The following is a 22696-nucleotide window of genomic DNA, read 5'->3' as shown; positions in this document are numbered from 1 at the left end:
TTGAGAACGGGAAGCGCCCTGCCACCTCTTATTTTTGGGCTCTCAGATTAAAACTCGTGTCTAAGCCATGCAGTCGGTCTTCAGAAGCCCCTCTCCCACTCCTGTCTCCTGCTGCTCTGCAAATGTCACACCATTCCCCTGTCAGACTGCACAGGTTACACTTCCCCACAGATATTCTTCAGGACCCAGAAAAGCAATCAGAATTCCCAGGAATCTTTGGGAAGTCCCATAATCAAATTTCTTCAGCATTTCCAACATTCTCCACACTCTCTGCTGACTAGTATGGGTATCTAAAAAGGTACTTAACAAAAGCAATACTCAGTGGGATAGTATTTACAAAGAACATTTGCCTGTAGCAAATATTTGAACTCCAGGAAAATGGGAATAAATGCTATTTGAGAGCATGTGAGTAACATAATATTTTAATCTCCCTGCAAGGTTAATAGTATGAGACAGACTTTGATGTTGAAATTGCCAGTTTAAGGACTTCTTTTTTTTTCCTCTCCAAATTTTTATGCCTTGGAACTTCACTCATAAGATCTGTATGAAGTCAATTATACCTATGCATTTCTTCATAGTTATTTTACACACTCAAATGACTTAAGTTAGCAGCAGATGAGTTGTTTTGACGCCTCTTCCTTTAGACCAGTCCTTGTCCTTCCTGAGCTGTGTGTTCTTTCTGTTCTGTCATGAACCTGACTGCTTAGCATGCTCATCTGAGATCTCTTCCAGCCCAGCCTGGATTGCTGGCTTGCCTCTGTTCATCTTCCTTCCTGGTGCCCATATCTCAAGTACAACTTTGGGCCTGCTCACAGAAAAAGGACTTGAGGGTAGACATGTGAATCAAAGACTATCACTATTGCTTCTTCTGACCTACCTTGGCTCCAAATTTGCAGATCTCATAGATCTCTTAGAAGACTTCACCTGCAGTGCTACAATTAGTGATCCACATGTAACTTCCTCTGGTAGACCCTGGCCCGCACTTAGGCATAGCAAGGAATTTGGTGTGTGGCCACAGCATGAAGTCATATTGGTTGGACTGTACCACAATTCCTCGGAGAAGATCAGATACTAAGTATTGTCAATTACAATGTTAGCAGTGCTTGGTAGGATGGTAACATCCAGTCTTTCCTAAACCTTTATGGAGGCTTTATTCAAACACATATTGCTTCATTCTAATGAATCTGACATAATTTTCCCATGTACATATATGAAAAGTACACAGTGAATCCCACCATCACGTACATATGAAAGAATGGGATCCTAATTAGAATAAGATATATTCCATGCTTATATAGTTATCTCAGAATGGATTCTGCTCACATGTATAACTAAAAAGAATCAATAAATTTTTAAAATTTTAAAGAAAAGAAAAATAAAGATAAAAAAATCACAAAAACAAACACATATTGCTGTGTGCCACCCCCAGAGTTTCTAATTCAATGGGTCTGAAACATGAGAGAATTTACATTTCTAACAGGTTCCCCAGTAGTATTAATTTGCTCTCTAGGAACCTTCTTTTGAAAATCACTTATTTAATAGAAGGAGCCTATGGCTGAGAATCAGATATACCTGGTTGTGTAACTTTGGGTGAGTTGTTTAATTTTGAACTTCAATTTCCTAATCTATAAAAGGAAAGCACAACAAATGAATGTAGCCTCCAGAACTGTGTGCAGAACACATTCCCAGAATGGTACACTTTGTCTCCTTCCCTAAGATGGAAACAAGCTAAATGATACTTTGCAAATCTTTATATTTTCTTATGCAAAACCTTGAATACATTTCTCAGAGGTCAAGTCTATGAGATGTCATTTTTTAAACCATTCAAAGTAAAGACGAGCAAGAAGAAGTTTTGCTACGACAGTTTTGGCTATAGAAGGAGATTTGGAATTGAGTGCTTCTTTTGAGATGGTGAAATACAGAACATAACCACACAATGGAGGGTTTTCAGTAATAAGGAGGTGTTCAGGCACGAATCTGGGGGCAACCTCTGTAATGTGATTTACTGAAGTAATCTTTTGGGTAATTCTGCAATTCTAAAACAGAGGTTGGTAAATAGTTTCTGTAATTATTCAGATAGTAAATATTTTGGCTGGTGCAAGCTTGTCTTTGTCACAACTACTCAACTCTGCTTTTGTAGCACCAAATTATCCATAGACAAAATGTCAACAAACGGGCATGGCTGTGTTCCAATAAAATTTCACAAAAACAGGTGATGGTGCAGGTTTGACCATAGGTACAACCCTTACACTAAAAGGCTCTTAATGCTGAGTTGTAACCTTTGCAAGGATGGGTGAGTAAATAATAAATCAAAAAGAGCAGAAAGCAAGGGATATTTTTGCTGATATGGTGGCTTTTAAATTCATCTAGCTTCAGAGGGTCAATTATTCTACAGTAATCCTAGAATGTTGCAAATTATCTTTGATTAAATTCTGGCCCAAACTTATTTATTTATTTATTTATTTATTTATTTATTTATTTATTTATTTATTTTTGTGGTACTGGGGATAGAACTCAGGGCCTCACACATGCTAAGCAAGCATTCCACCACTAAGGTACACCCTAACCCTGTCCCTTACAATATTAAGAGTTAATATCAATCAAAGCAAATGTAAATTTAAACTTCATATATAAATTAGGATTACTTTAAATTATCCAATTCAAAGGCTTGTGCTAATGTTACAAGGGAGATAAGCACATGGTTGGGAGGTGAATCCTAAGGGCCTGGCTTCTGACACTGAGCCCGGGGTGTCTAAGACACAGACTCCAAGGATAAAGAGCAGCCTCAAAGGTATTGAGACTGGAGATAGACTGAATAAACTCAGAAGACCACTTCTGGTTCAGGTTTATGAACATCGAGTGGGAGAAAGTAGACTTAATCAGAGAGGGTAGAATGGACTGATGGAGTGAGCAGTTTCCATCACGGAGGCATCTCCCAAACTCCTGTTCTCCTCCAGGGTGGCTCTTCAAACATTGGTGCAGACTCCCTTCCATAGGATCCTGTTGCCTTTCTATCACCAAGTAAGACAAAAGTTTGGAGATGGTTCTTCCTAGGCTAGAAACCACAGTTCCTGTCTTATAACATACCCTTTTGAAGTGACTGGCTTTGGGTAGAGTATTAGAGAAGACTAGCTTGGGGCCATTAAAAAAAAAAGCCACATAATGCAGCCTAGTAAACTAGCAGACTGTGGAGGATTATGCAAATCAGAAACATAAATTAAACTCATTTTATGAGGACAGTTGTACCCTGATACAGAAACCAGGCAAAAATATCACAAGAAAAGTACAGAAGAATACCCTTCATGTATACAGATGCAAAAAGCCTCAACAAAATGTTAACAAGCCAAATCCAGCAACATACAAAAATGATTACATACCACGACCCATTAGGATTTATCCCAGAAATGCAAACTGGGTTTAACATCTGAAAATTTATCAGAATTACATATCATACGAATGGAATAAAGAACAAAAACTACATGGTGATCTCAATAGATGCAGAAAGAGCATCTGACAATATCTAACACACTTTCATGATTAAAGCACTGAAAAAGCCAGGGATACAAAGCAACTTCCTCACCTAATAAAGGGCACCTATGAAAACTCAGAGCTTAAATAATAATTCATGATTACAGACTAAATATTTTCTCGGTAATCAAGAACAAGAAAAGGTCTCCCACCACTTCTATTTGATATTATACTACAGGTTCCAGTCATTCAGGGGAGTGAAAAAAAAAGCAGGAATCAGGAGAAGAAAGAAATAAAACCACCTCTGTAACAGATAACACTACCTACCATGTAGAAAGTCCCATGGAATCCACAAAAACTCTTAGAACTAATAAACGAGTTCAAGAAGGTTGCAGGTTAAAAGACAAATATACAAAATGCAGTTGTTTTTATACACAATAACAATGAACAATCTGAAAATGAAATTTTAAAACTCCAACAGTCTCAAAAAGAACAAATTTTTTAAGGAAAAACAAAACCAAAAAGGTTTAAGATTTATATGGGGAAAATCACAAACATCATTGAAATAAACCTGAAAGCTAAATAAATGGAAAGCTATCCCCAGTTCATGGATTTAAGGGCTTATTTTTCAGTAAGGTGGCAATAGTCCCAAATTGATCTACAGATTCAGTAATGTCTGTGTCAAAAATACCAGCTGTTTTTGTTTGGTTTGTTTTGTATTTTGCATAAATAAGCAAGCTAACCCTGAAAATTTATATAAAATCACAAGGAACCAAAAATAGTCAACATGATCTATAAAACTAAAAACAAAATTGGAGGACTCAGTAATAAAAACAATGTTGTGCTGGCATAAGAATAAATATAGAGAGCAATAGAACAGCTTGGATATCCAGAAATAAACTGTTAACATTTATGGTCAACTGATTTTCAGTAAGGATGCCAAGACAATTCAATGAGAAAATAATATACTTTTCAACCATTGGTTTTGGGATAACTGTATATCCATATGCAAAAGAATGAATTTGGACCTCTGTTTTACACTATATACAAAAATTGACTCAAAATGCATCAAAGTCCTATGTTTAAAAGATAAATCTAAAAAATAGATAAATGAATGAAGAAAATTCTTAGATGAAAACATGGGTGTAAATATTTGTGACCTTGGATTAAGCAATGTTCCCTTAGATATGCTAATTCAAATATTAAACAGATAAAATTACATACTTTTGTACTTCAAAGAACATTTTTAGTAAAATGAAAGTATAACCCAAAGAATGGGAGGAAAGTACTTGCAAATCATATTTCTGATAAGGGAGTTTTATCCATAATATAAAGAATCCTTATAGGTCAATACTGAAAAGATAATCCTAATAAAAATGAGCAAAGGATTTGAATAGACATTTCTCTAAAGAAGACATGCAAATGGCCTTACAGCACATGCAAAGATGCTCAGTATTATCACCTATCAAGAAAATGCAAATTTAAATCACAATGAGACACAATCTCATATCCATTAGGATAGCTACACTCAAAAAGATGGCTGAGAACAAGTGTTGATAATGATGTGGGAAAAAACTGGAACCCTCACACATTGCCAATGGGAATGTAAAATGGTTCGCACTTTCAGGGAACACTTTGGTAGTTTCTCAAAAGGCTAAACAGAAGAACTAGCAATTCTACTCTTGAGCACAGACCCAAGAGAATAGAAACAAATGCCTGCGTGGACACTTAACATGGATTCCTACAGCAGCATCATTCACAATAGCCAAAGTGAAGACAACCCAAGAGTTAAGCTGATGAAGGGATAAATAGAATGAAGTATTATTTATTGATAAAAGAGGTGGAGGAGCTGGGATTTAACTTGGTGGCAGAGTGCTTACTTTACACATGGGAGGCCCTGGGTTTGACTTCCAACTTCGCTGGGATAAGGGGTGAAGTACCAATACAAGCTTGGATTTTAAATTTCAGTGCCCACATGTTTATTTCTCGAATATAGAACTACAATTGATTTTATACGATAATCTTTGAACCTTTAAATTTGCTGATTCACTTTTAGTTCTGGGAATTTTTTTTTGACAATTCCTTGGGATTTTCTAGGTAGATAATCACGATTTCTGCAAATAGGAAGAGTTTTACATCTTGCTTTCCAGTTAAGTGCATTTTATTTCCTTTTCTTGTCTGTTGTATAAAGGAGAACTTCCAGTACTGAGTTGACTAAGAGCAGAGAAAACAGGCATCCTGTTTTCATGTTCCTGATCTCAGGGGAAAAGTGTTCCTTCCTCCATCAATAAGTATAATGGTAACTGTAAGTTTGTTATAGGTACATTTTATCAAGTTGAGAAAGTTACTTCTATTCTTTTATTTTTTAGAGTTTTTATCATGTATGTGTGTCAAATTTTGTCAAATGTTTTTCCTTTATTTGATGGATATGATCATGTGATGTTTTCCCTTCTCCTTTTAAGAAGGTAAATTACATTGGTTACTTTCTGAATATTGAACTGACCTTGCATCTCTGTTATAAACCCCACTTGTTCATGGCATATAATTATTTCTACATACTGCTAAATTTTATTTGGTAGTATTTGGAAAAGCATTTTACCAGAAAGCATATTGGTCTGTAGTTTCTTTCCTTTTTTTTCTCCCTCCTTCCTTCCTCCCTCTTCCTTTCTTTCTTGGTGGCAGGGTCATACTAGTTTTGTGAAATGAATAGGGAGGGCTTCTCATCCTTTCTGCAAGATTGCATTAAACTTAAATTCCAATAAAATTGGAAAAATGTAAAAAAAAATAAAACAAATTTCTAGATCATCATGAGCTACCAAATTGAACCAAGGGGTTACAGAAAACCAAAACAGAGCACCCTGATAACAAGCAACAAGACAGTAATAAAAGTCTTCCAATAACAAAGAGTATAGGACCAGCTGGATTTCCAGATGAATTCTACCAGATCCTCAAAGAAGAAATAATGCCAATGCTCTTCAAATTATTTCATTAAATAGGAAAGGAGGAAATTCATTCTATGAAGCCAGAATCACCCTATTACCAAAACCAGATAAGGATACACAAAGAAATCTATAGACCAATTTCCCTGATGAATGCACATGCAAAAATCCTTAATAAAATATTGGAAATTTGTATTAAAAACACTTTAAGGAGACTGTACATCAGGATCAAGTTGGTTTCATTCCAGGGATGCAAAGATGATTAAACTATGCTTATCAATCAACATAATTCATCATCACATACATAGAACTGAGGACAAAAATCACATGATTATCTCCAGATTATCTACAGTTTGACAAAATCCAGCATCTATCCATGTTAAAAACACTGAAGAAATCAGGAATACAAGAAACTTATGTAAATATCATAAAAGCCATATATGACAAACCCAAAGCCAACAATATACTGAATAGGGAAAAACTGAAAATGTTTCCTCTAAAATCAGGAACAAGAGAAGAATAAATGGGACAAATGAACTAAACAGACATTTCTCAAAAGAAGAAATATAAATGGTAACAAATAAATGAAAAAATGCTCAACATCTTTAGCAATCAGGGGCATGCAAATCAAAACTACCCTGAGATTTCATCTCACTCTAGTTAAAACAGCAGTCATCAATAATACAAAAAATAATAGATACTGGAGAGAATGTGGCAAGGAACACTTAAATTATTATTGGTGGGACTGTAAATTAGTACAACCACTATGCAAACCAGTATGGAGTTTCCTCCAAAGACTAGGAATGGAACCACCATCTGATCTAGCTATACCCCTCTTCAGTATTTATCCTAACGAACAAAAGTCATCATACCATAGTGATACATGTACAACTCACAATAGCAAAGTTATGGAACCAACCTCACTGTCCCTCAAAAGATGAAGAAAGAAAGAAAATGTGGTATATATGCACCATGGAGTTTTACTCATCTATAATGATGAACAAAATTGTCATTTTCAGGAAAATGGATAGAACTGAAGAACATCATGTTAAGTGAAATAAGTCAGACTCAGAAAAACAGGGATCACGTGTTTTCTCTCATATGTGGAAGCACAGAGGAAAAAAATAAAGAAAGGTGGCTTCATGGAAAATAGAAGCGATCAGTAGGAAAAGGGAAGCCAGGGAGGTAGAAAGAAAGGGAAAGGGGAGAGTAAGGGAGAACAGCTCAGCTCTCTGCACACACGAATATATTACAGTGAATTCCACTATTATGTATAATTCTATTGCACCAATAAAAATTTTTTAAAATTCAGTATTCAGTTTTCAAGATTCAATACTCCCAAAACACAAATATATTTTAAATGATGAATACTCAAATTTAGGTAACTTAATGAGGTTCCTCTGAACAATTGTTGAGGGAGGGCAATAGGTACCCTGTAATTTAAGTGACAATTGCAGTGTGCTGGAAAACAGAAACTCCGATGCACACTGTCACAGCTAGGAGAGAGCTCATGGCATTCACCTTCTGTGTTGCTTCGGATGCCACAGGGATAGAACGAGCAGGTTATACCTGAATCCAAAACTGATTTCTAAGCTCCACCAAAGCTCTAAGATCCTATCATTTACTCTGGAATATTTATGTACCTCAGAGAGGTTTGATAATGTCAGTTCTATTTCACTGTTAAAAGAGAGGCATGACATTCAGTTTTCCTGACAGTGGCATCCTTTGTCATTCCCAGTCATGACAAGTGACCAGAATCCCCTCGATGACACATCAAGGACATGGAAGTCTCTAACAACACAGAGAACTGAAGGCCTTCAAGGTGAAGGGACCGAGGATAGGGCCTGGCCCCCAGATTCCTGAAGGCCACCCCATCCCCCAGGAGGGAGGCACTCCCTGACCATGGGGCTGCGAGGCACTCAGCTGACCAGGGCAGCTGCTCCTGCAGGCTTGCCTGCCTGTGTTCAGAGCTTGAACTCCATTTTTAAAACTGTCCCTTTTATATTTGAGTTCTCAGAGCAGAAAGCAGGGTTTCACAGAAATTCACTCCTCATTTGCTCACTGACCCATTTTTCTACTTCATGTAGCAATGCTTTGTGTCTGTAATCAGGAAGAAATAAAAGCCACTGAACAGTTCCTGCAGAGGGTATGTGGGGAAACTGAGGATGTATATAACAACCTCCCTAAATAAAAGGTATCAGAGTCTCCAATTCTGTGGGGGGAAAATCCCTCAGCCATTAAGAGTCTCCACTCGCCCACCACAAGTTAGCCCACAAGTGAGTGTAGAAATGAAGAACCAAATTGGGTTCCTTTATATATGGAAGCTAGCAGTAAAAGGGGACAAAAAGAACAACAACAAAAAAATGGATGTCATGAAAGTAGAAGGGAGACCAATAGAGTATAAGAAGAGGATCTGGGGCAGGAGAAACAGAGGCTAAGGGGGAGGTACGAAGAGTGAGCTTGATCAAAGTGTGTTATGTGCAGGTACCAATATGCCACAATGAAACTCACGATTCTGCATGATTTGTATGTACCAATAAGAACAAAATAAATAAATAAATAAGAAGTGAAACATCAAAGGTCTAAATAATTAAGCAACAGCTATAAAACAAATGCTAATATGTCTTTCTGCTCATAAAGAATCATCTAATAACAAAAAAAGAGAATGCACCTTTCTTTAAGAAAAACCAAGCATTGAAATCATTTGAATTTACCTGAGAGGTATGGAAATGTAAAGGTAACTATAATGACTTAATTCCTAGAACAGATAAACCAGTCAGGAGTGAGTAAGTCATTAAGGATTCTTACCCTGAGTCCTTTCTGTGTTCCAAGGCTATCCAAAAGACCTTGAGTTTAAATGAGAAGAAAGACATTTAGTCTTCTCAACACTCCAGTGGAACACCCCTGTCATCCTCACACATATTGGGAGAAGCCAGGGCACAAAAAGAGAGAGGAACATGCCCAAGGCCACAGGTTAGTTGAGGATCCTCTGGATACAAAACAAACCAGCATCCATGAATCCCTTAGTTCTTATATAATTTCTTATATATTTTGCAAAGCTAAAATCAAAGGTCAAATATGTGACTGCATGACCAATGTGATTCTGCAACCTGTATACTCAGAAAAATGAGAAATTATATCCCATCTGATTCAAATGTATGATACGTCAAGGTCATTGTACTGTCATGTGTAACTAATTAAAACAAATAAAAAAAATAAAATCTGGATGTAATAAAAAAATAAAATCAAAGGTCAAGCATTAAACACGATTTTTTGTCTTTGCTTTGAGGTTCATGTAAAATGAATAAATACCATATAAAGGAAGCAAGTCAACAGTGAAAATTAATCTACCTCTGTCTCTTGTGCTCTCTGTACTCATACCCCAAAGCACAACAGAGAGTAGGCCATTATGGTTCTATTTCAGGTCCACACAGATCTGATATGCTCTCACAGTAATATAGGTTCCTCAAACTGATTCTAGACCTACACATCTGGGACCAACCTGGGACCAGGGAAGCCAACTCTGGAGGGAAGGAGAGGGGAAGTGAAGAAGGATTGGCAGACACAAAAGGGTAAGTCCACATGGCAAAAGTCCAGGCCTGGGAAATGCAGGCCTCTGGACCTGCCACCTTATCTCAGGACTCTAGGATGCTACACAGGGAGGAACCACAGCCATTGGTGTCTGGCTGGGATCTTGCAGTGCCTGGGAGCTGGGCAAAAGCAGGGAATCCGATACAAGCACTCAGGCAAGCAGGGCACTGGTGAGCAGCAGCAGGGTAGAGGGGATGATAAAATTCTGAGAGCAACACAAAATTATGTCACTTGAACTAGGAGCCAGGAGCAGCTTGGGAAGTGAGGAAGCCCAGACTCCAGAGACATTATGGGTATATAGGGGGGGGAAAGTCATAGCTGAGTCTACCTTATACATGATGGGGACATGGGGCCCTGGTAGCTGTGAGAAGCTCAGCCTGCAAGAGAAAAAAGGCAAGTTATGCATTGCAAAATAGAGGACTAGGGGTAACCAGCTTCTGTCTAGCACTAATTCCAGAGGTGGTCAGAACCAAAGATTCTGCCAACCCTGGGGCACATCACATCTGGAGATCCATGTCTGACTGGACATGAAAGAACTAGGCCCCTCTGGTCCCTCTGGCCTGAAGAATGGGGATCAGAAGCAGCCCGGAAAGGAAGCTGGAGTCCCAGACTCACACTCATTAATATAGGAAAAGCTGGTGGAGAAGAAATGAAGTAAGACCAGCAGAGGGTGGGTGAACTGCAGGGGCCTGAGAGTCTTGGGGTTGGTTCTTCTGCAGATTTAAGACCTCAGCCAATTTCCAGCCAAGGCATCTCTGGGCTTAGGCAGAAATGTCTCCATCTGAACAAAGTAACTCATTTGAAGTCACCTGCGAATCAGAGACGATTGTTGATGAATGTCCTTTTCCAAGTATCAGTTTAAGAAATGGACCAGAAGAGGGACCAATGGCTTCAGGTGTTGGGTCAGCAGCGAAGGCAGCAGATGGGCCCTGAGCAGAGTCCTACTTTCAGGCACTGAGGAAGTCCGTGGGAATCAGGAAATTGCCATTTCAACAGTACAACACAGCAGCAAGAGAGAAAGGGGTATTCTGACCCCCACAGTGTCGATCTTCACGCACCTCTGTTTGTCAGACCATTTCTGGACAAATGATAGTATACATTCAGAATAACTGTGGATGAGGAAAACAGCTTTTACAAATGACTGTGAAAACTTTTCTCCTTACTCCCTTTCAATTCCTGAATACTGTGCACACATAATGCCAAAGAAATGATGCTCAGAGGTTTGAAGAATGAAGATCAGACCCAGAATTAGAGGCACAAAAGCTTTATCAGGGGCCAGCAGTTGAGCCTCTGACATTTGCAATGGAAAAGTAACTAAGACCAGAACTTACACCCACAAAACAACCTAGTAGAAAAATTGTTAATAAAGATTATGGGGAGAATGTATCCAGAATCGCTGCATAGTAACTGTACAGCTTTGAAGGACCAAAAAAGCAAGGAAGAACATTAGGGTGACTCCCCTTTTTTATATCTTCAGCATCAAACTCTCCTGGCCACCCAAACCCCCAGAGGAGACTGTGACAGAGATGTGACAGAAATTATAAATATGAAAGCATTCTGAAGCCACTAGTTGTTTAAAAGATCATGATGGACTTGGTCAAGCATGAATGTCAGAGAAATATTAAAGGATTCATACTATCATGAGAGGCATAAGCTCTGTCATAAATATGGCACAAACTTACCACGCTTTCCTATTAAACTGCATGATAAAGCCAAGAACAGGCATGATTCAGGGACCACCTTCACATGACAGAGGTGACAATACTTCCTAGCAAAGGCGTCTCTACAATTAGCCAAAACTTACAGATACGTAAACTATTCATGAAAAATAGGACTAACACCATCCAAAATTCAGAAAGAAAGCTTACTTTGTACTTTCATAAATTCCAAGCTGCTTAACTTAGCATTCCAGACCAAACAAAGACAGAAATATTATTTAAAACTTTCTCATAGTCACATTTGAAAAAAAAAGTGAAATTATTATAATAATAATTATAATTGACTTAAAATGTAATTTTAAAAACATTTGAAGTATAATCAATATAAAAATTATTGAGCTATTTTACATTCTTCTTTCATACTTGATCTTTGAAATCCAGGATGTGTTTTGTATTTAAACCACATTTCAGTTTGGACCAGCCATATCTGAACATGTAGTGTCACATGTCACATTGGCTATTGTATTGTCCCAACTACCCACTTCCCATATTCTAGCTTAAAAATCACATTTTTTTTTTCTGAAAATACCCCAAATTTTAGCAAGCATAGGTGCCAGATTTTTGTAGGAAGTTCTAATTTCATTCATTCTGCCCAGGGTGCCTGGGTGTCCTTGTCTTCAACACCTGAGCAAAGTGCTGCCCTGCTGACCCCAACTGTAGGGCTACCCTGCCTGGGTTCGAATCCACCTCTCACTATGTACTAGCTGGACAAGTCATCTAACATCTTTTTTGAGCCTCAGTTTCTCCATTTTATAGACAAATAAAAAGAGTGCTTTTTCCAGGTTATTGGGAACAAGAGGAGGCTATGCTCTTGGGGCATTGCTCTATTCAGCCCTGTTAGTAACAGTGGAAGCAGAATTATCAGCAAAGCAGACTTTTCCTCTGCTCCACCACAGATCCTGATTTGGGGTCAGAAAAACACATCCCCTTTTCTCTCCTTATTACTTTTACCGGCAATGTATCCTGCAAACCAACCTGTGTTTCAGTCTCTTAAAAAAAAATCCCACCTGTGTTTAAGGATCGGATGAAACACACCTCTCCTTAACTCCCTCCTCCAAGCTGGAAGCATCCCCATGGATCTGCTTTCATGTTAAACTGTTCACTCTCTACAGCATCCTAATTGCTCTTGCAGGACTTAGCTCACCTCTGGCCAGTCGCTCAAGGGCTAAGCCCTTATTAAATTTGTGAGTCCCACTCTTTCTCCCACTGCCTTTTCACCCACTTCACATTGACCCAGGAAGCTCCTGACATTTAAAACACAATTTTGAAGCAAATGAATAAATACCCCACGGCTTTAATATAGATGGCATTTTCCTCATTAGAAAAATTACCAATAATAAATAAAAAGGGGGATTTTTAAAGATCTTGTGAGGTGCCTTCTAGCTTTGAGTTTGATTCTCTCCATGCACCCCAACCCCGTCGCCCTCTCTAAGGAGCTATCCCCTACAAGTCCCTAAATTCTCGATTCTGTCTCCTACTGGGTCTTTTCCCATGGAGAAGTGATTCCCAAATAGAACTATGCCAGACCCCCCACTCCACCATAAAATGCACTAGCTCTGAATTCTGATTTTTTACACCCTGCCAGGTGACCGGCTGACCTGATCGATCACTGCCATTGGAGGAATTACAACCTTGCAGAGTCTCCTGTGAGATTAACCCGACAGATTCATTAACCTGACAGGTTAACGCCCAGTGTCGGTGAGGAATCCCAAGAGCTACAAAGGGCCATGAAAGAAGTGTGGGCAGGCTCACTCAGTGTACACACAGTTATTTCATAAACCACAGGGCATATTTAGCCCAACTGAACAAAGGCAAGGTGATCTGTCCTACAGCTTCAGAAAAGAATATAACCAACGATGGTACGCATTCATTCACCTGACGGATTTCAGTGTCCCAAACAAAGGACGGTGAAGACAAAGGATTTTCACTTTTTGATATAGAAACCTCTCAAAATATTAAGTTCATATAATAAAATTTTCATTTGTTTAAAGTGAAAATGAATCTTCAAGAAAGATCACAGACTCATTTCATTAAAGCCCTGTGTCCTTTCTCCTTTCAAAAATGGTGACTGATCCTCAAAGAAGTGTCTATATAATAAATGAGAAGGACTCATCATTTCTAGTTTTGCGAGGGGCTTGGCTTCCTGGCAGTGGGTCTTCCACACCCCTGGCAGCTCTTATTTATTGCTTCACAACACTTAGAACTGCCTGGTGGGGGAGGGAAGAGAGCTCCAAACATGGCAAAGAGGGCCTGGGCCAGGTCAGTCAGTGAGTAATTGATACCATTATGGGCAACTAAAACAGGTCCCCAGATGCTTTTATTTCTGCTTTCTTAACACGGGCTGGAGGGGTGGCTGACACACCGCAGCCTCTGGGCTGCGGCAGCTCCTGAGCCAGGCAGGAAGTGCTCTGTCTCTTACTTGATCACTTCCCTCTCCCCTCCCTTCCTTCCCTTGGGCTCACCCAGCCTGGGCCCAGCAGCCCTTCAAGGCCTAAGCCTTGTCAGTTCAGCAAACGCTGACAATTAATGGCCAGTAGCAGTTACAGGAAACAATTTCATCAAATCTAACCCCTGCCACCCCACAGACCAAGTCCATTAGTGTGCCAGCAATCTTTGGAAGTTATCCAGGTGCTAACTGGCTCTGGCCAGCACATATTAAGTGAGAAATTTTTAAAAGCTGTGTCTATCTCATCTATGTCTCTGAGATTCAATTTGACACCAGCGTACAACGCAATTAACAGTCATTTTTAAAACCACTTTGTAAATGTGCCTGACATATAAAACCATAGGGTATAAACTGTGATCCTGGCTGAGGTCTGCAGATTTTTCCACAGGTTTTTTTTTTTTTCTGCTTGAAAGGCCAAATGGCAGAAGATGGGGTTCTCTAGTGGCAGGACCCCAAGTTCAGTCAGGCCAGACTTAAGCCCTACCTGCCTGTGTCCCCTCCAAACCTGTTTTTTTCATTGGTAAATTCAAGGTGTGGGGGCATAATGAGTAGTCGGCTCCTTTTTAATTCTCACTAACTATATCAGTCAGAATAATACTAGACTTCATTGCCAGAACAAATGAAGGCCCAAGCCTCCGTGACTTAACTCAACAAGCTTCCACAAAGGCCCCTGCTGGTCATTAGGAATTCCTCCATTTGGTGTCCTGGATCTGTCTCCCCCACATCTAGTGAAGCCATGTCTTAACACAAGTCTTCTAGAGTCACCCTAGTAGGGCCCGGAGAGAGGTAGAGGAGGCATAGCAGGTCTTATGTCCCTGGCCTGAAGTGACACAGGCCCTTGCTCCCACAGGTGATTGGCTGGCTCTAGTCACATGATCTCAACCCAACTGCAGGGGATGCTGGGAAATGTACAGAAACATATGAAATATTGGGTGAGGTGACATTCCATTTTTCTTGTGGGGATAGGAAAGATAGTAGAATGAAACAGACATAATTACTCTATGTATACATGTGACCGCATGACCAATATGATTCTGCAACATGTACACTCAGAAAAATGAGAAATTATTTCCTCTATGTATGATATATCAAAGTGCATAAATGCATTCTACTATCATGTATAACTAATTAAAACACATAAAAAATTTAAAAGAAATTAAATCTATTTATCTGAACAGAACATCATGATACTCTTGTAGAAGTGAAGAAAAAGAAATTCTTCAAATTATCTGCTAGATACACAGAAAGGCAGATGGTGTCCTGGAAGGAACATGGCTTAGAGGATGAACACCACACCAGATGCCCAAGCCCCAAGCAAACACAGTTGGTGAGGTCTCCAGGAGTAGGGACAAGTCAGAGGCCATGCTCTCAGCTGGATGGCAGACCTTCTGTACCTGCTCACACAGGAGTCCAGTTGAGAGGCAACCAGGGCTAGCCTCCTCCCAGCCCTAATCTCACTGTGCTGTGAGGTCTGTCTGCTGTGCTGTTTACCAGGTCAGGCTATCTTTTGCATTTCTTCCAGGTAGGGCCTCTCCTCCTCTCTAAGGCTTTATTTCTGCTATGAACACCGTCATCAACAACCTGCTGGGCCAATGGCTGTCAGTCAGTGCCTGATACCAGGCCCAGAGGTAGCATAAATACCACACTGACCCCAGCTAAGGGTCCTGTACTCCCATGATTCCCCAGAAGCTCAAATTCTAGAAAAAATAAAGTAGTTGGGTAAGACTTCTGAAGATCACAGTCTCAAATGTAGCAATATAGGCCTGGCTATTTTTATACTATATAAAGATTTCTCAAGATTTATATAATGAGAGGAGGCAGAGAGAAATTTCCCTTGATACAGATGACCAATGTCATTACTGGGAAAGCACAGGTATTGCAGAGAGTTGAAAATACTGTGTTTTTATATTAATTAATTTATTATTGTCATTGAATCCTGTTTAGACACTCAAATAAATATATTTATTTAGCCCTGTTTACTATCTTAAAGCATCTAACAATGAAAGCAGAGAGGTCAATCAAAGCAAAGAAAAATGTAGAAAAATTCACAAATGGATAAGTTCTTAGTGGGCTGCACTGATGGCTGGAATTCTGGAACCTGAAGACATAAACCCATAACAGAAGGACCAAGCCCACTGTGTGGGTTGCCTCCCTCTCAGTGGCTCTGTCAACAGAGGAAACATCAAGAAACGCTAACTTTCCTGCAGATAGGACAGTGCTGGTGAACAGCAACAATCCAGTCTTTCCTGGAATTGTTTTGACCTCTGCAGCTCAGAAGGTCAGCAGCCAGCCCACGGTAACTGTGGTGGAAAGATTCACACCCAGACCTGTTGTGTGCACACACTGCACACTGACTGGGCCTCTCATCTCTGCATGTTCCCTAGGATCATGCCAGGGCCTTTAGCAGGCAAGCACTCGTCGGCCCTCCCTCCCAAGACTCCTTTAAAATGAGACAAAGAAATAAAATTAGCCTAATTCATAACAGTAATGAGTAAAGGAGGAGAACAATCAGCCACCTACAGATTTCAATAAAGTTCTGAAAAAGAGGGAGGGGGGAAGCAAACAATATTTCAATCATAATTATATAAGGGCTACCTGTTGTTTTCCAGCATTTAGAATCAACCCAAACAAAACACGTGAGACTCAAATATGTTTGCGGAGCAGCATGTGAATGCCCCTGACCTTGAATGTGGAAGAGAAAAGGCACTGTAGGGAGAGAGTGAGATAAAGCAGAAGGGGGGGGGGTGGAGTGGGGCAGGGGCACTATATGGACATCGCTCTGTCAGAATGGAGAGAGGATGGGAGCAGTTGACAGAACAAGACTTGGGGGTTTTTCTGTATCCTATAAGTCTGAAAAATGACTAATAAGAAAACCAAACCAAAGTAATCATATAATCACCAAGAAACAAAAAAATAAGGGTAATGTAGGTAAGCCAGCTAAATCTCCATGGTTCAGAGCTGAGAACTAGGAAAAGGCCTAATGGTGACCCATCAAGATAGTGCAATGAAAACATATTTTAGATGTATGATGGTCACACCAGGAGAACTAGAGAACAAAAAAGCAAAAACTACTAAACATGGAAACATGGAATACAAGGTCTCTCTTCTTTTTTTAACCATTTTTTTTATTTTTCACTATGTGTATAAAATCATTGGGTCAAAAAATAGTAAATAAAATTAACCCAGGATAAGATGGCCTTTTCTACACATTTACCTGATGAGCGTAGCTGAGACCCAAAGCCCCTGAAGTTGGGAGCAAGGATCAAAGTTCCTTTTGTCCTCCAGCATCTCCAGTCAGTAGCGTCCATGCTGTTGTGTGTCTTGGGGAAACACAGTCAACACTGTGCTGTACTGCATGTCTGCTATGCTCAGGGCCACCCAGTCCTCCTTCTCCCCTGACACTGTCCCACCATACCAGCAGCAGTCTGGGGATTAAAGTTTCGGTGCCTCACATCCCCAGTGCTAGAGAGCATATCATCCTACTGACCTGGGCTCCACAGAATCCCTTTACTAAGGCCTAGTGCTGTGCATACACAAGCAGCTGACATGTACATCGGCTGAGATGTGATTGCACCCATCACGGGTTGTAACAAGAAGTGGAGACAGGAGTCTTGGAAAAAATGGAGACCACACAATCCCCACTATACCCTTTTCCCCTCATTGCCTCAGCCAGGACAGTCAGCCTGGAGAGTCAGGCTGCAGGATTCTCATGTTTCCAAACATGTCAAAATATCATATCTGATCTATATACATGCTTTGGGGGAATAAAGCAAACACTTAGATATGGATTAAAAAATGGTTTTGTAACATATTAGAATTAGGAAGTAGACCATTAGAACAATTTTTTAAATAAATAAATAAATAATTAAAAACTTCCAAAGGGGAAAAAATTACGACTCTAAGGTTTACCTCTAAGGTTCACCTCTAACTCAGCCTAACTACAAGAACAGCAAAGGAAATGTAAAACTACTCCCAAAGATACTTGACACCATGCCTGTCTTCTGATTTAATTCAGAATGATGAAAAAAAATAAGAGACTTGAGTTTGAAAACCACCAAATTAATGAGTGGACTTACTTTGAATTTTAATTTCTACATATTTATTATAAAAAGATTTTCTTAAAAAGACAGATAAATTTGCTGGATATTAGAAGATATTAAGGAATTATTTTAAGAAGAGATAAAGGGGAAAATACAGTTTTGAAGACTTAACCCATTCTATGTAACAGCGAATTTGGAAAATAGAATCCTGATTCCCCTACCTCCCCAATGAATTATGTGATTCTGAGCGAGCTTTGAAATCAATGTCTGTTCTTGGGTGCCTCCATGTAACTGGAGACTATGTTATAAAAACTGCTGTGAAAGTCAATAAGGTGAATTTTGCAGAATCCACAAGGCAAGGCTGGCTCATAATGAACTGCTTCACACCTTCGAGTTCTCTTTTCAGGAATTCTTTCGCCCTACTCTCTTTCTCTCTCTTTTTACATTTCCATGTGTTCTGAGGACATTTACTTCATACTTTTACTACCTATTTATTTACTTCTCTTTATGCCAGCACTAAAGAACAGGTCATTATTACAATGCTTAACAGTGCTTAACCTTTATGCCCAAGACCTGCCCTCATAAAACTAAGCCAGAGATCTAGGTAAATAAAAGGCTGGTCAAGAGAAAACAAAAGTCATTCAAGGTCTTAAAATAAAATTCTTCCATGATGAGTTCTAGATCCACAAAAGCAAATATTAAAGAATTCAAAAATACTTCCCATCACATTATCTCCTAGGATCTTCCATGTACCTTAAATACAAGTACCACAGAAAAGTGATGCAAATATTGATAATTTTGGAGTTTGGGGGGTTGTGGTATCTTGATCTCTTTTTACCCAATAGTAAGATTCTTGTTGTTGGGGCTGGGGATGTGGCTCAAGCAGTAGCACACTCGCCTGACATGCATGGGCGCTGGGTTCGATCCTCAGCACCACATAAAAATAAAAAATTAAAGATGTTGTGTCCACCAAAAACTAAAAAATAAATATTAAAAAATTATCTTTCTCTCTCTCTCTCTCTCTAAAAAAAAAAGAAAAGATTCTTGGTGAAGTCATTCAGAGTGTTACTCCTGTTTGCTAGGTACCTACCTAGGCATGTCACAGGTTATGGGCAGAAGGAAAATAGTAATGATGGCCTTCAGAGGACAAAAAAAAGTCCAATCCCAGGACCACACAAGGTACTATGGCCAAGGTTCATGTCGCTCTCTTCACTAATACATTCAAGCATCATGTTTCTCCAGCACAAGCAGGTTCCCCTGACCCTGCACGGGCACAGAACTGCAGTAGGGCAAGTGACCGCTAAGTCATATGTTCATCAGGAAGATGGCACCCACCTTGTAGAGTTGGCTGCAGTTGCCTTTACAACTCTCCTCCCCAAACCTAACTTTACAATCTACAATGAAAAACAACTCTTCAACATAGACTGGCACCAGACCACAGTGGAACTAAGCCAAGTCCCCATGATTTGAACAGAACACTAACAAGGTCTTGGCTTACCATATTTTAGTTTCCAGGAATGAGGCATAAAACACAGATCTTTTATGATCCAAAGGAAACATAACGGGGACTGATTATTCAAGCCACAGTTTAATTTGGCCACATAACTTTACAATCCACATTTATCCTTCCATTCCACAGATTTAGGAATTCTACTATGTACCAGGGTTTTGCCTGAAGCTTGGAGCACTGAACTACATAATTCTTGCCCACGGTCCAGTAGAGGAGACAAACTGAACAATGAAGAAGAAACATACTACCACAAGGAAACCTCTCGATATAGAGACCACAGACTTTGAATAAGTCTTGGCACTGCCTGGCCAATCATTTCCCCAATCCATCTACTCTTCCATCACTTTTACCACCACAACAATTTAATCTCTAGTTTGAACCTGCCACCTGAACCCTAGAGGTCCACATATAAATGACAACCTGATCTCTCCTTTGGATGTCTAATAAATACCTCCAATATTGAAGCTAAAATAGAATTCTCAATCTTACCCAACTTCCAACTATCTTCCTCCTCTGTCTTCTTCATTCAGTGAATGAAAACCTCATTCACCAGTTTCGCGAGCCAAACCTTGGGTCTTCTTTGTCTCTGTTCTCTTCTACATCCCATATCCAAATGTGGAACTGCTGAACTGTATCCAAGCTCTGATCATGCCTTTCCCCCTCAGCTTAAAACTGGTCAGTCTTTTCTACCTTTCAAAACGGGGTGTCTTCCCTCTCCTTTGGAGCACCCTGGAATTCCTGTTTTTTTATAATGCTGCTTCCACGACTAGACTGTGAGCATCTCAGTATAATCATCTTTATTTCCACCACTGTTTTGGCCTCCTATAGGATACATCAATATGCTCTTGTTTGATGGAACAAATTCATTAAAGAATAAATTGATTTCTTATATGTGTATTTTGTTTATTTATTTTTTTATATGCTGCTGAGGATCAAACCCAGTGCCTCACATGTGCGAGGCAAGTGCTCTGCCACTGAGCCACAACCCTAGCCTCAAATAAACTGATTTTTTATTAGATACTTTTCTAGCTGTTGGATACATAACCATGAGTAAGTCTCTGCCCCATGGACTTTATAGCCACCAGCCACATGTGGCTTCTGAACCCTTGAAATGAGAGGCACATACCAGACCTCAAAAATTTAGTCAAGTAACTCATTAATCATTTTATATTGAATGAATTTTGAAATTCAAATATTTTGGATATATAAGGTTAAATAAAAAATAGTATTGAAATGAACTTTTCTCTATTTCTTTCAGTAAGAATACTAAAAATTTTAAATTATGTATATGTCTCACATTATATTTCTATTGCACAGGGCTACTCTGGGGGGAGGAGATAGAGAGCAAATGACAAATAAAAATACATTCACATTTGACATAAAGACATCTGAACTCAGGGCCAGCAGCTGGGAACACTGCCAGGAAATCCGCTGAGAGCCATAAAGATCAGCAGAGCAGGGAAAAGAGGTACCGTAAGGTCAGTTCAGAAATGTGACAGGTCCCCTCCCTGTCACAGCTTTGACGGGCAGCTGCTCACTCTGTGAGGTGCATGTATGTAGAAGAGTAGATGCGAGGACCTAAAGGCAAGGGGACGGTGAAGATCACCTCAAGGTCTTCTGAAAAGCAATGAAAGCCAGACTAGGAAAAGGGAGAGGAGAGATGTCAAGGAGGCAGAATCAGCAAGGCTTGGCCTGAATGTGGAGACCACGTCAAGGGATAAATTATTAAGCATCTGAGGTTTTGAGCTCAGTGCAAATAAAACAATGGAATTCCAAAGGATAACTAATATATATATATGAAGAAAGAGCAAATAATGACTTAATATTACGTTTAAACACGCCAGGCCCAACACATAATCTCACTGTGACTTCTTCCAAATTTGGGAACAACAGTATTTCCAAAAACATTGCATGAGGAAATATCAACTGCAGAAGACTCAGGAAACTACCTCCTGGAGGGTGGTGCTGGGCTAGCTGATCCCATTCCAGCCCCGTGGTCTGCTTCCTCGTAGGGGGTCTTTAGACTACTTTCCCTTGACCATGGTCACTGGGATTTCTAACAGAAGATTATACACACACACACACACACACACACACACACACGAGTCTAATTCTCCCAGGAATTGTGCTTCAGTTATTCTTCAGTAAGATCTGCTAACAGGAAAACTAATGCCAGGGTCAAACTTAAAACAGCCATCATCACCAGAGACCACCTGTTCTACAGCTAATCACAGCTCACAGGGTGAGCAGCCCCAGTGAAACCATGACAGGAAGAAGATAAAGTCACATTTTGGAACTGGTTTCATGATGCCCAGTGTTGCAGCTGACAAACCTTTGCACAATATTAATTAAGCCTCTCTCTTAAATATAAGGATGTACACAAGGCATCTGAACTCAGAGCCAGTGGTGTGCACACCCACACCTGGGTGCACACCCACACCTGGGTGCACACCATCAGACACTGCAGGCAGCTCACCTTAGTCGTTCTTCCTCTTTTTTTCGAAGATTGAAGTCTCTCTGAACCACCTGAAGGACATGCTCTGTTTCATCATCCGTCAAGCCGGACAGGTCTAGCTTCCTCCCCATGATTTAATATCAAACACGGACAGTGAGACAAGACCTGGGAAACCAAAGGAGAAATCACAAATTAAGGATAAGATGAAAGCTCTACATGGACAAAATCAACCGGTTCCATCATTAAAAGAGAACTAAGTACAGAGTTTACATGTACATGTAAATAAAGGAAGCGTCCTTCTCTGCCCTCATACTCGGTCAGTAATTACATCTTCAGCAAAGGCCGCAGGGAAAATGAGAAGATAACTTATTATCTGCCAATATTATCATCCTGACTCTTAAATGAAGATGAAAGAAAGGATTCTAGTCAACAAAATGAACTATATACATCAGATTTTGTGTGCATTTCCATTAAATGACAAAAGACAAAAGCAAATATCCAAGAATTCTTAAATTCTGTGGCTTTAAAT

At 39.7% G+C, this 22696-nt stretch overlaps 1 protein-coding gene across 1 annotated transcript in view; it reads right to left on the bottom strand.

Moving 5' to 3' along the window:
- Myrip (myosin VIIA and Rab interacting protein) overlaps window positions 1-22696 on the bottom strand; it is a 320799-nt gene that overhangs the window by 237555 nt on the left and 60548 nt on the right. The window contains exon 2 of the mRNA XM_026401622.2: window positions 22189-22332. Coding sequence (XP_026257407.2) covers window positions 22189-22298 — 110 coding nt within the window. The 5' untranslated portion in view covers window positions 22299-22332. The remainder of the gene's footprint in view (window positions 1-22188; window positions 22333-22696) is intronic.

This window comes from Urocitellus parryii, chromosome 3 (genome assembly GCF_045843805.1).
Source record: "Urocitellus parryii isolate mUroPar1 chromosome 3, mUroPar1.hap1, whole genome shotgun sequence".
Lineage (NCBI taxonomy): Eukaryota > Metazoa > Chordata > Mammalia > Rodentia > Sciuridae > Urocitellus > Urocitellus parryii.
This window is presented reverse-complemented; position numbering and strand designations above follow the sequence as displayed.